Source organism: Sorex araneus, chromosome 4 (assembly GCF_027595985.1).
Source record: "Sorex araneus isolate mSorAra2 chromosome 4, mSorAra2.pri, whole genome shotgun sequence".
Taxonomy (NCBI): domain Eukaryota; kingdom Metazoa; phylum Chordata; class Mammalia; order Eulipotyphla; family Soricidae; genus Sorex; species Sorex araneus.
The window spans coordinates 16,526,232-16,542,080 of NC_073305.1; the positions used below are offsets into that span (position 1 = coordinate 16,526,232).

The window sequence follows — 15,849 nt, forward strand, 5'->3', positions numbered from 1 at the left end:
GAAGGGCGAGGGGCTGAGTCCTGGAGAGGGATGCGGAGCTCTGTGAAGCCGCTCGCGGTCGGGCCTAGGGTACCACGCCTTAGGGTCTGGCTCGAGGGCTGGAGATCCAGGGCTGACTTGGTGGAGGGGGGAAGGGGTGGGGAAGGAGCTGGTGGCCAGGAGACCAGCAAGGAAAGCTGGTGTTGGGGGGGGGGGGTGTTGATTCAGTTAGGATGCTGCCCGCAAAGATGAGCCTGACTTAGGGCGGGGCTTGCAGCGGGATCTAGAAGGACGCAGGGAGGGAGGGACGCCCCGGGATAAATCCCTGGAGGGCTCAGAGGGCTTTGCAGGCAGGGGCTCAGCCGCGCTCTTCGCCTCTCCCGCCCCAGCAGCATCTTTGCAACCAGTTGCATCAATTCTCAGTTCAGGAGCCCAAGGCAACAGTTTTGGTGTGTGTGTGGCTTTTTTGTTTTGTTTTGTTTTTTATTTTGTATGTGAAACGGGACGGAGCCACGGGGGAAGCCCAGAGAGGCACGTCCGGGTGGCCTTTTCCCCAGCAGGCTGGGAGGGGACTGAGTTCCGCGCGCCGGGCGGGTGCGGAGAAGAGTCGCAGAGGCCAAGCCCGCGTGGCCCGGGGGCCAGCGGTCTGAGCGATCACTGTTGTTCCCTCGGGCCGCGGGTCACTAACTCACACTGGCTGCGGCCTGGGGGAGGGGGGGGCGGAGGCGGGGGGCGGCGGTGCCGCCTGCGTCCGCGGCCACCAAGGCTCCACCAGTCACCCAGAGGAGAGGCGCCCGCATCCCGCAGCCCGACGAGCTGGCCTCGGCGGTAGCCGCCACGACGGCGGGGGACAGCCGGCGGTGGGTCGAGAGAGGGGGCGGCCGGGGAGGTCCCCGCGGCCGGTAGGGGGCAGCGCGGAGGCCGGAGGAGATGGCCGCGGGCAGGGGTGTGGGGGTACGTGGACTGTCCTTACCCCAGTTCTGGAGCTGCCCCCTCTCCCACAGATGCCCCCAGCTGCGTTAAAGCTCAGCAACCCCTGCTCTCCGGGGGGCTCTTCCTCCGCGCATCCCTGGGTGGACCCCGGGGTAAGAGGGTGGACCCAAAGCCCCCTGCACCCCGGGGTGGGGGGGGCTTTTCCTCCGCCCATCCCTGGGTGGACCCCGGGGCAAGAGGGTGGACCAGCAGCCCCTGGTCCCCGGGGGGCTCTTCCTCCGCGCATCCTTGGGTGGACCCCAGGGGAAGAGGGCGGACCAGCAGCCCCCTGCACCCCGGGGGGGGCTCTTCCTCCGCGCATCCCTGGGTGGTCCCCGGGGGAGGGGGGTGGACCTGGCGGGGGGCCGGGCCAAGCGATCGTCCCCAGGGAGTTGGGTCTCGAGAGTCCCCGCCGCCGCCTCCCGCCCGCTCGGGGCCGAGACACCCTGGGGTGGCGCCTCCGCGTGGCCGGAGCGCGTCGGGGCGCCCGGAGCCCGAGGTGGGCGCGGGGCTCCCGCGCGCCGGGGGTGCTCCGGTCCCCTCGGGTGGGGTGCGCTCGAGGCGGGGGTGGGGGTAGGGGGTCCCATGAGCCCCGGGGTGGGCGGCGGGCCGCGCGTTGGGGTTATTTTTGGCGCCCGCGGCGGCGCGTGTGTCTGGGCGTGTTTTCCTGCCCCAGGTGCCCGGGGCTGAGGGGAGGGGGGGGAGAGCCGGGGCCCCGCCGCCGCCGCCGCCGCCGCGCGCTCACTGGGGTCTCTCTCTTCTCTCCCCTGCAGGAACCTTCCGAGCCTTCAGCAGCCGCCAGGACTTTCCCCGAGCGCCGGGCGAGCTCCGAGCAAGCAGCACCGCTAAATTAAAAAAAAAAAAAAAAGCGGAAGAAGCGGCCGAGGCGGCGGCGGGAGGCGGCGAGGAGGAGGAGGAGGAGGAGGAGGAGGAGGGGCCGCGCGCGGCGGCGGCGGGGACGCGGGGACGCGGGGACGCGGCTTTGTGCTGGCGGGTCGCGGGGCGCCCATGGCGGAGTGCGGCCGGGGGGGCGCCGCCGGCGGGGCCCTGCCCACCTCCCCGGGCCCGGCCCTCGGCGCCAAGGGCGTCCTGAAAGCCGTCGCCGGGGAAGGCGGCGGCGGTGGCGGCGGCGTTGGAGGAGGTCGCCTCGTCCACGGGCGGGCGCGCTATGACAGCGGCGGGGTTTCCAACGGAGACTGCAGCCTCGGCGTGTCCGGGGACGAAGCCCGGGCCAGCCCCGCCAGGGGACCCCACGGCGCCGCCGGCGCCGCCACTTCCACCCCGGCCGCCTGCCCCCTCCCGCGGGAGAGCAAAGCCGGCGGCCTGCCCCGCCGGAGCAGCATCATCAAGGTAGGTGGTTCAGAAGGGTGCATGCTTCCCCCCCTCACCCCACCCTCCCTCGAGACGTCCTTAGCCGGGGGGGGTGGGGGGGCGGGTCTCGGCAGCCCCTCGGGCTCGGTTGGGGTGGTCGGAGGAGAGGCGTTCGCGGGCGGAGCGCCGCGCTAACGGGAAACGCGGGCAGCAGGGTTGCCCGGGGTGCAGGGACGGAGCGGATGCAAATGGCTTTGGGAAAGAAAGCAGAGGTGATTTTTAACGTGCAGCGGGGAACTGTGCGCCGGCCTCCCCGGCCGAACTTGGGGCTGTCACCTTTCCCGGGGTTGGCCTGCAGTTTTGGCCTGCACCCTCCGGGGCGCGCAGAGCTAGCTAAGTCTGGTTACAGACCCCCCCTTCCACCCGACCCCCCAACCCCCCACCCCCCGCGTAAGGTTGCTTGCGAGTGTTGTTGTTTTCAAGACCCCGATGATGGGAAAACATTTTTCTTGAAAAAACCCCAGGCGATGAGCAGGGGGGATTTGATAGGCTCTTCCGATGTGGAGGTAGGAGTTGACTCTTGCAAAGGGTGCTGCTTCGCGGGGGGCCAGCTCGCCGGTCATTCAATCACGTGGAGTCCCGGTGTAGGTTTCTGAGCCTCGAGGCAGGTTTCCGGCTTTCTGGGGGCTCAGACGCGCTGAGAGATGACGGTTCTGCACGATTTAATCTTTTCCTGGCTGCAGGAGGCTCAGGCCTCCAGCCCTGTGGAAGTTCTTTCGGGCAGTTCTCTTGGTCTTGCCGTCTTGCTCCGGGCATGGGAGAAAGCCAGCAATGATTTCCGTGCCTCTTCTCAACTCCAGAAGTCTGTTAGGAACTCCTTGGGAGTTTTGTGGTCGTTTTCTCTCGAATGTTATTTTGGTTTGCAATGTAAGAATGCTTCTCATTACATGAAGTTAAAAATAAAAGAAAAAAGAAAAAGAAAGAAAGTTGATGAACTAAGATTAGAGCAGCCTTAGGCGAGGCTAGTTCATTCTGCTCAGGTAGTTAGCAGCGAGGAGACAAGGTGCTTTCTGCAATCAAGGGGTGGTTCCCGGGACAGTGAGCAGCAAAACACATTGGCATTGCGGTACCCACCCTTCCTGTGGCTGATAACTAGGGGGAGAGGACAGACCCGGTCACCATGAAGAGCTGGCACTGGGTGGTGTTTGAATTTCATTGGTTCTACAGAAATCTTACAAGTGCCATGTACGTCTGACGGTGTTATCAACTTCTGCAGCAGTCCAGTGAAATAAACCACCTTGCCACTCCATGTCACAGGCGGTTGGGAAACTGCTTTTTGCTTTGTCATCTGTTTGCACAGTTTACATCCAGGCAAGGGGGCAATGGAAGGACTGAACAGAGTGTTTCACCTACGAGCAATTTGCATGGAGTCTTATCTAGGAAAGAGAAGTATTTATTGGCTGCCTTTGCCTACCTTGCAGTGGCATATTTACCTTTGCTTTGTAGTTTGTTTGTAGGAAAGTTGTTAGTCAATCCTAGTGATTATGTGCCATATCTGTTGTTATTGATTACCAGATACCTGTGGTGATTTTGTGTTATATGGGATTAAAGAAATTTGAGGTGAAAATTCCAGATAAGATGCCAGTCTTGTAATCATAACACTCCTTATCTAAATGATATTATTATTTTTTTTACGGGGCCTGTTTTTTCACTTAGAAATAAAATTCCCAACTTTATTGGTGTTCCTAGTGGGACACAGTACAGCTGTTCAATGACAGTTGTGTCTGAGTTCCGTGTACATTGGTGGGAGCTGAGGAAGGTATTCCTGATACTTGGGCTATTGAGAATGTTTTGGAGGAGGTCATTCTTCTCTTGAAGATTCTAGAATCACCCCGAAAATGAATTGCTGATGTTTGAATTCTGAAACTTTCAAAGGTTTTCCTTTTCCATTCGTTTTTCCTAGTGAAGATAACTGGCTTCGGATGCCCGTGTGAGTTCCCCGTTTATATCCTTTGGCGCAGAGTTCCAGACGTGTAGAAGTGATCAATGCATTACTTCCCACTGAAAGCAGAGGAATGAGAAGTATATGATTTCTGTCAGGTTCTGCTGATTCCTAACATGAATGGGTTTGGATTTACCAGTCTCAGAATTGGCTTATTATCTTGTGCTTCATCAGATGACTTGGTTCTTTTATATTTTTTCCTCTGTTGCATTTTTTTTTGTTGTTGGTGGTGTGGAGGGGATTGTTGGACCTTACCCGGAGGTACCTGGGGGGCTCTTCCAAACTTCGGTGCTTGGAGGATGGCTCCTGATAGTGTTCAGGGGACCGTGCAATGCTGGGGATTGAATCAGGGTCTGCCATATTCAAGACAAGTGCCTTCACCCTCCCCCTCACCCCCGTACAAAGTCTCTAGTCCTCGCCTTGCATTTTTCTTGGACACTTTTAAGACTCTGGGAAAAATACTGAAAGTTGGTCAGGCTTGGGTTATAGGAAAGGGACATGCCGTGTCAAAATAGGTAGCTGCTCACTGTTCCTCTTTGCATGGGTGGCTCGCAGGAGCAAGATTGTTGAAATTTACCATGGTAGGCATCATAGCCTCAAGGCAAGAGCCTAATAGAATTCAGAGATCAAATTTCATAAAGCAATGAATAGTGCACAGACATTTTTGTCACAGGAACGGCAGAAATTAGATTTCACCTGGGTTGAAAAATAAAAGCTCAGTCGAAACCCATGTAAAAAAAAAAGCAGCTGGCATCTTAGCTTGGTACCCTAGGTTCTCTTTGAATGTAAAGGATGAATGCCGGCAGGTGACGCAAGGGGAGAGGTGGGAGTGGATTAGTAAGCAAGGTGCTAATTGGGGGACTGCAGGGACTGGCCTGGCAGGGAATCAGCGCCAGCTAAGAAGAGAACGGTATTTATAGGGTTGCTTTAGTTGAAATGCTGGCCTCCTGAGCGCCAGTTTCCTAGCTCCCATCTTCATTACCGCCTTGACACTCCTTGAGGCAGGTCTCTAATCTGAGGGGGAAATAGTCTCAGTGTGATCAACGGTGGGCCATGCAAGAGGGTGCAGAGGGATCGGACACGTGCAGAAATACTCTGTAGACGGAGAAGTCCATTCCCCACTTCTCAGCTTCCGTAACTTCTGTGGAACCCTATCTGCTTTGTAAATGGGGCAGGGAGTAAGAACTTGTTGTAAAACTACATCATCTGCCGACAGAGAAGTCCAAATCGAGGCCCAGATTAGGATCCTTAGCTCGTGGGGATGCTCATCATTTGACATTGACAATGATTTACACTGAGCAAACCTCATAGAAGCTTCTACAAGCGTGTTGTAAAGAGATAAATCGTGGAATGCGTGAACTGAATTTTTTACTTTAGCTCATTGGAAAGAATATTTACAAAGGCCCATTGCTAGACTTTCCTCAGAAGTAGTCTGGTAAACGAAAACAGCACTTTCATTTTCTCTTTCTGCATTTTGTGTTTCATTGCCCTGTTCAAGATAATTCACGCTTGCTTTTGAAACCATTAGGTAGGTTAATTGTTCAGAGGCAAGCACTTTTTACTAATGGTTCCATCCCTTAATTCAAGAGCTTAGTCTAAAAATATGAAATGGCATTTTAGACCTTAGGTTTCCTTTTAAATTGGAGTGATAAAAGAAGTTAAAATGTTTACTATTTTTGCATGGATTCCTTGTAGTCAAAACCGACTATAGGTTGGCATTGTAAGGTATGGGACATCATTTGCATACAGCACAGTGCTCTCTTCTCGATGTCCCTGTTTGTGACATTTGATAACCTCACCCCGTCTTGTAACCACTAACACAATCAAGCTCAGAAAATTTCCCCCGTCCCTTCCCCTCCTTGTACCTTAGGCCATGGCAACCTTTGATCTTGGGCGCTTCTTACTAAGTAGGACATACAGTGGCTGTGTGTTTTGGGTATTTAGCGGTAATGCCAACAGTCACACTCTTTCAGCATGGCTGCAGAACCCATGCAAGACGATGAAAAGTGCTTCATGCTGTTTTGCCTCCACATCCCACTGGCAGTTGAAGATTTCTTATAATAACAGCAAACACTGATGGCTTTGGATCCCAGATTTTATTTTCTCTGTTAAATAATGTGTGTGTGTGTGTGTGAGAGAGAGAGAGAGAGAGAGACAGAGACAGAGACAGAGACAGAGACAGAGACAGACAGAGACAGAGAGACAGACAAACAGACAGAGAGAGAGAGAAAGATTGGGGAACGCTTTTTCTTTGAGGGGAGAGGACTCTGTTTTAGTGGGTGGAAGAGGCGGGCAGTGAACAGAGCCAGGCCAGTGTTGAACCACCTGTTGTCACCACCTGTCCAGAGCTGCCAGCCTCCCCGGGACTGTGGAGTGACCTTGCCCAGGTGGCAGCCCTGCCCCCTGGCGTCACTACTGTTAGGATCTGAGTGGCCGGGTGGGTTAAAGAAAAACTTTTACTCTGCTCTTAACTGCTTATCTGTTAATGCTGAGATCCCCCCACTTCCCGCCCCATGTAGGAACAAGGAGGCATCTCACTCTGTGAAATTAAATTCCAGTCCATGATTTGGAGGGAAGATTGCCTCCCACTGGTAATCAGGTGACCAGTGGTGTCCTTCCTGGAGATTCTCTGCCAGTCTGGCTGGCAAGTCAACTCAAGAGCCCAGGGATAGAGCACAACTTGGCTGCAGGGGAGGGAATCCCTCAGGCCGCTTCTGCGATGTTTGGGGCCTCCAGGTCTGCACCCAGTGAAGCTCAGGGCAACTGTGTGGTGTCAGGGATCCAACCAGGGCTGGCCACATGCAAGACATGCAACTTGACCCCAGTTTCATCTCTCTGCTCCTTGCTCTAGTATATTTTAAACAAAATAAGAACAATCTACACAGAGACATTGTAATAATGGCTAAGGGTTTAAACAAACTAGCCTCCTGCAAGGCTAGAGATAGTACAGCGTGGCCAGCCCGAGTGTGATCCCCTGCACCCCCATACGGTCCCCCGAGCTCTTCCAGGAGTCATCCATGAGCGCAGGGTAGGAGTAAGTTCTGAGCACTGCCAGGTGTGACCCACAGCCAAAAACCAAAGCAATAAACTAGACACCTTGAAGGCAGATACCTGGAAACATTCCATCACTGGGGTTTGGGGATCATGATTCAGTGATTTGCCTTTCGACTTTATTGATTTTGTACGAGGAGGAAAACTACAAGTCCACCCCTCGCAAACCTGGAAGCAGATCCGAGTGTTTAGTAGTTACTGGATTGCAGAATGAATCTGTCTGGGACGGAGAGACAGGCTGGATCTCTCAGTTTCGAGAAGCCCAGTCCCTGTCACCCTCTTCCCCCGTCTCCTTGGAACTGTGAGCACGGGGGGCTGGTCTGCGCTCCTGGAGGGCTCTTGTCTCATTACAGTTCAGTTTCCAGAGCGCCTCGAGGGTCATTCCTGCGTCCCAACAATTACGTGCCACTTTCGCTCTGGTGCTTCTGGGTTCCACCCTCACTGCCCAGGCAGCTAGGTTTGCTTCGCCTTCTTTTGTCAATGGATCCACATAGACAACTGAACAGGAAATTGGTTTTTAATTGCTGATCTTGGCCACGCGAGCTTATTTTTTTTAGAGTGTTCTCTGCCAGACTCTCCTTTCGCTCCTTTCATAGCCCCGTGTGTTCTGCTAAGGGTCTGAAGCAGAGTGCTTTTTTTTTTTTTGGTGGGGGGAGGGTGGAGGGAGGGAATAGGGGAGGATGACTCCAGGCAGTGCCCAGGGGACCATGCAATGTGTGTGTGTGGGGGGGGACAACCAGGTGTTCCTGCATGCATCAAGCATGTTCCATCATTTTGAACCCTCTCCCTGGCATCAAACTGTATTTATTTGAAACTTTTTTTAGGGAGTGTGGGGAGATCTGGAGTGATAATACAACCAGCAGTGCCTTGAACACTGCTGGCCCCGGGTTCAATTTCTGGCACCTTATAAGGTTGCCAAGCCTTGCCAGGAGTCATCCCTGAGTCGTCAGGAGGAAACTCTGAAAACAACTAGGTGTGGTTGCAGTACCGTGCCCCACCTGCTCCCCTTTATAATGCTTAGGATGCCCAATGGCTAGTTTTCAGCCGAAGTGCAAACAGAAGTGAAGGAGAAACTTTCGTTCATATTTTCTCTCCACTCTTTATTCCATACCCCCCAGTGTAGGGCTGCCAAGGCGCTCCACCCCTTGACTAGTGCTACATCAGCTGCTGTTTCTTCCTCACTCCCCAACCCCTCGGACCCTGTATTAGGTGAGTCCCGCCCTGTGTGAACAGGATTCTCAGGTGCAGGGGAGCGTGGGACGCTTCAACCAGGGGACCACAGGACCTGACCTGTGTTTGCTGCCTGCCCGGCCAGCTTTGTTTTCTGCTGATCGTGAATCGAGAGGGTTCTTGCTCCGCGGAGAAGGGCTTGTAGTGTGACTCAAGCCCAGGTTGGAGCGGCCAGGAAAGCCTGCGGGGCCCATTGGCCTCGTGTTCCAGTGATTCTGTAGCCTTCCATGCGCCAGTGCCTCCTTCATCACCTGAGCGCAGTGTCCATGAACAGTCCAGCCTGGGGGCAGGGGACTGATTCCTGCCTCTTCTCATGTGGCGGTGGAGGGCGGGTGGCGCAGATCTGCCAGCCACTCGGGTTGGGTGACCTGGCAGGGGGTACTGGGGGAAAAACGTGAACCACCTGATCATCACAGCAGTGGTTGGTCTCAAGATTTTGGGAGCCAGCACAGTGGTGGAAGAAATGAAGGGTCTGGAGTTAGTGGGTGCTTGGGTAGAGTCCTGCCTTCCCCGTCTTCCTTTCAGTGTGGCTGCAGGGAGAGATTTGCAGCCTGGATGTCCGGTGAAGCCCATCTCTATGACAGGGAGGAGAGCAAGTAACATGACTCGTGGGAATGTTCAGAGGTGCGCCTTGGTCATGGGTCCTGGGGGAGGACGTGGACACAGCTGTGCCCAGTTAGGTCCTGTGACTCTCGACGCTTTTCATACCTATCCTAGAGATGCCTTTAGGCAGGATGGATTTTGATCCTTTCCAACTCCGTTGTCTCGGGATGTATGTTCGTGACAACATGCCCTGCATCAAAAGAGCCCCCGGCTGCATGATCCGTGGTACTGAGCCACAGTTTCCTGGAGCTGGGTACAACCCCTCTGACTTAGTTTGCTCAGGACTGTCTATATTACACCATTATGTTCTGTCTCTGTTCTGCCACTAAAGTGGGGCCGGTTCCTCGTATTCAACCTGGATGATGAGTACAATAGACGTTCTACTTCCCTGCCCTGCACAAACTGTTACAACCTCAATCAGAGCCCCAGGAAGCTGCTGTGGCACCTAAACTTAGCCCTTGGGGTCCTCCCCTTCTTGCATGAGCTTCAGTGGTTGTCTCCACCTTTGGCCATCTGCACCGCCTCCCTCTGCCCCCCACCTCTCAGGAGGATTATTGCAGATTTCTCCACTTCCCACCCACTCTTCCCCTGTATCTCCAAACAGCTGTTTCCTTAGTCTCCATAGGTAACTTCCTGTTATTCGCGCAGAGATTGTGAAAGAATGTAGTTTAATGTCTGTGGCAGCACGCACTTGAGTTTCCACTTGTTGGATAAAGTATGTGAACGGATCAATAAGTAGGCATGCATGCTATCACTTACCCTGGGAATTTGGCGAAGATGTTATTTAGCCTTGACTCCAGCTGCTTGTGATTGGGATATAAAATTCAGTGGACTGTGTGCGCTTCAAAGGAGATATTTATTCCCTGTACATCATTTTGGAAATAACCAAATGGAAGGATGTGTCTTCATTTAAGTTGGATATAGGCAGCTGGTTGGTTCCAGATTTCAGGATTCTCTTCCAAGATGCTGATATAAATGGCCTCTCCCCGTGGGGCCCCTGATGTCAGAGCAGACCTTCGGAATATTCTTTTGAGTTATGTTCTGCTGTCAAAATTTAAAAAAGTATAGCAGGAGAGCTTTGCTGTTTGTTGAAGCATTTAATCTCTTTTCTGGATTTTGTCTTCTTTTGCTGATCTATAGTTTTAACTTAGTGTTTGTTTCGTTTTTAAGGAACTAACTTGTTTCACTTGTCATTCATATTGGACTAGCAACAGGCATTATTCTTCAGGGGGCCTGTGGAATTAACAGATGAAAAGGAAATGCCTAGGAATGTAAGAGAAGCAGAGGGCAGAGTTAGGTCGTGCGATCATGAGTCCCTCAGTGCTCTTTTCTGTGGGTGTTAGAAACTCCATCTGACCTTGCCATTCAGGGTTCGGGAGAAGAGAGCTACTCAGAAACGCTTTTGGGTCCTCTCTCTTCAAGGATGGTGTTGTTTCCTTTGAACAGCAAAACAAGCCCATCCCTCAAGGTTCAAGATTTTCCAAGCAACATCCCAGAGCGGGTAAGAGGCCAAGCCGACCTTCAGCCCAGGTGTGATTGGCTGGAAAGACCACACTTGGAACTGATCCATCACTTTCTTCCCCGTCAGTTTCGGAAATGTGTCTCTCCCCCTGTCCTTTCTCCTGCTTCTCGCCAGGGCCATTCTGCCGCCTTGATTTTGGCAGTTTCTGCCAGTCCTAAAGTAGAGGACTGGCTTCCTGCGTGTTTGTTTTGCTTTGTTTTTTAATTAGGAGAGTTTGGCCTGTTGTGTCTGAGTCTTGGGATGAAGCCAATTTATATACCAAGCCTTAGGCAGAGTTCTCTCCACCAGGCTATAGGCATCTGTGTGCTCCACAAAACAGGATGTCATCCTTTTCCTCTCCATTCTACTTTGATGGATTTGAAAGCTTCTCAGGAGGGGAGGTAATTTTTCCCATTTCTCTTTCTTTTTTTAGCAAAAAGTTGATTTACTCTTACACACTCTCAGTATCCTGAGAGGTATTGTCAATACTATTTAGCAGCGTTTTGGTTTTTCGAGCTTATCTGATTATATATAATCTACATTGATATCTCACTGTATATATCTCCCTGTCATTGTTTGGAAATTTTCCCTTCAGAAAATACAGCGTTGTAGGCAATAATAACGTTCCCAGTCCTTCGCTATGAAATCGGCATTCTTCTTGGGGTATGGTAAGTAAACTGGAAGTAGTGGATCTTAACATCCCGGGACCGAGCAGCTGGATCCATGAGTTATTCATAACGTAGATGGGATGTTTGGAACAGAAAGAGATCATGTAAAATCCTTCTGTAGTTAGAGATGCACAAGGCCATGCTGATTAGTACATTTAGCTCCTAGCTATGGTTGAGTTCCTTTATTTGCATATTAGCATAACAGAATTAGGGAAAGAAATGGTTATATAATACTGCAGTATGTGCGTATTAATAGAACAAAATGTGGTCTTCCCAGTAGTTATTTTTAAGAATTTGTTTTTTTGCTATAGATAGCTGCATGTGTACATGTGCTGCGCTTGTGCACGCGTATACTCTGAAGGCTCTGTTTATAAATAGTCAAGACTAAGAGTGAACCAAGTACTGGAGCGGTTGGTTGACATGAGGCCCGTCTTGTGGGAGACTGATGGGGAGCAGGTGTGTGTTCTCTAAATTGAAAATGCCCAGGAAGGGGCAGGCTGTTTGTTAGGAACAGTGCTGGCGAAACCTCTGTTGCTCTTGACCAATTAGCGTAGCCACAGAGGGCTAAGTGACTTCGTTCGTTTGCAGCTACCATTAGAATCACCAACAGTTTGACCATCTCCATATGCTTTTCTGCCACCTTTCATTTTTCATCTTCTGAGCTCTGACATCCTGGGGGCATAGTAGATGTAATTTGTAATTTTTTTTTTAATCGTATGGCTTAATGCTTATTCTTGGAGGAGATATTAGGCATTGCTTAGATCTTCCTCCTGTCAGTTCACACTAACGATTCTATTGAATGCCAATAGAATTATTCCGATGTCTTCAGAGTGGAGCAGATGAAATTCCTGATATAATGTGAACGGGTGTTTTGATTTTTTGAAGTTTTCGATGGTTTGTTGGAAGAGATTTGTCTGTGTTTTGAAGACTCTTTTTTTCCAATTTATTCATGTCCCATTAATTTTTCCCCTGTACATTAGGAGTGCTATTGTGGGCTATGTATGAATCACTCACCTCTGGAAGATATGTTTTGATTTTTCTCATTGGTTAAATCAAAACAGCCACCAGCACTTGTTGCTGTAAATGTTTACCAGCTTTTGGTATTATCAGTGTTTTGTTTTTATTTTTTAGTTTTTTGTTTGTTTTGTTTGGGGCTTTTGGGCCATACCCTGCAGTGCTCGGGGGAATTGTGGCACTCTACCTTTTTGAGCTGGCTCACTCACCTTTTTTTTTATCTTGTAATTATTCTCCCTTATGATGGTCATCCAATAACCTCTCTATGGCTTTTAGGCTGTTTCCCTGATGGATGATGTTGAACACATCTTCTGTGTACTGACCATTTGGATATTATCTTTTGTAAAAATGCCTTTTCAGTTCTTTTGCACATTAAAAAAAAAAAGGGGGGGCATCCAGTATGGCCCAAAATCAAGAAAGGGAGAGGCGAATCAAAATGTTCTTTAGTGGATTTGTAGGGCACCATCTCATGTTCCGGATCTGCTTTTTCTATGAAATGTATTGAAAGTATGTGACTTACCATCACTATCTTGAAGAGTTTTCTTTAATAATAATTCTTACAAACACTAATTTATCAATATTTTATTGTATTTTATTTCTGTATCTTGTTGAAGAAATCTTAGCTTAAGTTCATGAAGATGCTCAGTTAACGTCTGTGACCCATATTTTTCACATGTAGATCAACCGTCTATCTGGTATTTAGTGTAGGATGCCAGGAAGGTAGGGGTCAGATTTTCTTCCCATTTGATCTGTTGAATTCATTTAACAACACTGGTCTGAAGAGACATTTTCCCACTGCACTCCATTGGCTCCTTGTCATCAATCAAGTGGGGTCTGTTTCTGGAATCTCATTTTTCCATATGTTCATTTCCTCTTGTGCGTCTGTATTCCATGGCCTTTCTTCCTAGGGACATACCCAGCGTATATTGGGTTGCTCATTTATGGAAAGGCGTACAAGAATCCTCATAGCAACAGTGACTGTCATAGCTCCAAACTCGAAATAACCCACACACCCACCTTACAAAATAATGTTTCCTACCAATGAGATACAGAAAGAAAAAAAAAGACAGGAAGGAACAGTAGGCAGGAGACACAGAAGAGGGAAAAAAGAACTAAAGGAGGTGACTGCTCTTGGCACTACCCCTCTCTCAAGCATACTGCTGGGAAAAGAGGACCCAGAAAAATTCCAGCAATCTGAGTGTAATGTTCATGAACTTTACAAACAGGCCAGCTAATCTGCAAAGAAAGCTGTTGAGCAGGGAGGCAGAAAGACCCACGGGGTCTTTTGGGGGACCCAGTACTGTTTGCTGTCTGGATCTGAGGACACTCAGTAAAATCCCACAAGCTCTGCACACTTCCGAGCTTTCTGGATGCACCTCCTGGTCCTCCAGTAGTAAATAAATTGGCTGAAACTCTTTTGTTGTGGAGAGGAATCCGAATGGCATCCTTATTGGCAGCTTCACCCCTGCATTATTGAGGCCAGAGCTTCCCCCCTGCTCCCTGGAAGGTGTTCCTGCTACGGTGCCACCCTGAGGACCTAGAGCAGGGTTTGCAAAGTGGGTGAAACCCTCCCAGGGGGTGGAAGATTTAGAAAGATCCAGAGGTGGTGGCCGTGATCGCTTTGGGTCCACTTTAGGGGTGTGTAGGGGCTGAAACCATAGCGCAGCAAGTAGGGCTTTTGCCTTGCACGCAGCTGACCCGGGTTCAGTTCCTCTCCCCTTCTCAGAGAGCCCGGCAGGCTACTGAGAGTATCCTGCCCGCACGGCAGAGCCTGGCAAGCTCCCAGTGGCGTATTCGATACGCCAAAAACAGTAACAAGTCTCACAATGGAGATGTTAACTGGTGCCCGCTCGAGCAAATCAATGAGCAATGGGATGACAGTGACAGTACTCTCTCCCCCACCCCCCGGTTTAAAGAGAGTAGATTTCTCGGTGATTCAATAAAAAATTAAATTTAAAAAATTGAAAAGAAGAAGCTGGAGCTGGGAGAGAGCAGGGGTGCGCCAAGTGATTGCTTTTCTGACAAAGGACCACTAGGCCAAATCATTCTGGGGTCCTGTTCCCTGGATGGAGTCCTGAGCAGGTGAAGGTGTGTGGGGCCCGCAGTGCTAGGGGATCCTGCGTTTCCTTCCTTTCCTCCGCCCCGCGGAGCCCGGGTAGGAGGCTGGCATGGTAGCAAAAAGGGGGCTGACACCCCACTCAGGGATTAGCTGGGTGTTGGGGTGGTTTTGAATGTTTTAATCCCTTCGCTTGCGCTCTGACAGTTTGATGTTAATCAGCGCGCACGCGCGGCTTGTACAAAAGCTCCAGACCCACTCATTTGTGGAGCACCTGTTCCCCGCATGACAATTTTCTCGATGGCAGCAGACAGACAACATCAACAAAAAAATCAGTTCTCCAGGTCTGCAGACAAAAGCCGGAGTTGTTGGGTAACAGCTGAATAGGACCAGGCCAAGGGCGCCTGGAGGTTAGCCCCGGGGTGTTAGCTCTGCCGAGCCCTTGCCTTGTTGCAGCTGAAGACGCCTTCGGGTGAGGAAGGCGGCCCGCTCGCTCATGGGCTGGGTCATCTTAGGACACTGCATTAGCTGGACGCCCAAGCTGATTGCGGAGCTCGTGTGCAGACCCACTGCTGCCCAATTCAGTCAGGATTTCTGGGAGTGCCGAAAGCCCGCCGGGAGATTTTTAAGGTGTAGGCAGGTGTAAGACCAGCTGTGCGGCCGTTGGCTTCCTTCTGCTGGGTCTTTGGTCTTCCTCTTCGCTCTGGCCAAGTGTGGGAGCAGCAGCTGCAGCATCCCCCGGGCCTCCTGGGGCCGGGGACAAGCCTTGAAGGCGTTTTTCCCTTCCAGCTGTTCTCCTGAGGAGAGAAGCCACACAGGTGGGGGGCGGGCAGGAAGAGGACTTGGTGGCCTCAAGCTTGGCGGGCACCCCGGGAGGTCCCTAAGAGCTCGGTGTTAGGGCAGGGGGTGCTGGTAAGTGAAAGGAGAAAGGAGCATCGTGGTGAGGGGGAACCAATTCCTGAAGTGAAATTTGGGGGAAGTTTCTGGGGAAGCTCTCAGAAATACCTGTGAACGTGCCAGTCCGCCTGAGTGCTAGTCAGTGTCATGGGAATGTTTTGGGGTGAGTTTTGGGGGGATTTTAAGCTGTACCTGGTGGTGCTCGGGGACTATATCCAGTCAGGCCAGCTGTGTGTAAAGCACACACCTTATCCCGTATGCTGTCTCTCAAGACCTACGAATGTTTGATTTGGGGGCCACCTCTAGGTGCCCTCAGGGTTTTCTCCTGGCTCCGTGGTCAGGGATGTCTCCCGGCAGTGCTCAGGGGGACCGTTATATGGTGCTGGGGTTCAGCCTGGGGTCAGCCACTTGCAAGGCAAGCACCTTAATCTTTGTCCTGTCCCTCTGGCCCACAAATGTCTTTTTGACCCAATTAAAAGAGGAGGTTGTGGTAATTAGCAGAGAGACCCCAGTTTAGGGATCGGGAGACTTGGAATAATCATGCATCCTCGCTTCCCACTCCGTC

The 15,849-nt window shown here is 51.5% G+C and overlaps 1 protein-coding gene across 1 annotated transcript in view; it reads left to right on the forward strand.

Moving 5' to 3' along the window:
- The first annotated feature begins 1,891 nt into the window (after positions 1-1,891).
- PLCL2 (phospholipase C like 2) overlaps positions 1,892-15,849 on the forward strand; it is a 185,791-nt gene continuing 171,833 nt past the window's right edge. Inside the window, exon 1 of the mRNA XM_004603818.2 lies at positions 1,892-2,301. Coding sequence (XP_004603875.2) covers positions 1,960-2,301 — 342 coding nt within the window. The 5' untranslated portion in view covers positions 1,892-1,959. The remainder of the gene's footprint in view (positions 2,302-15,849) is intronic.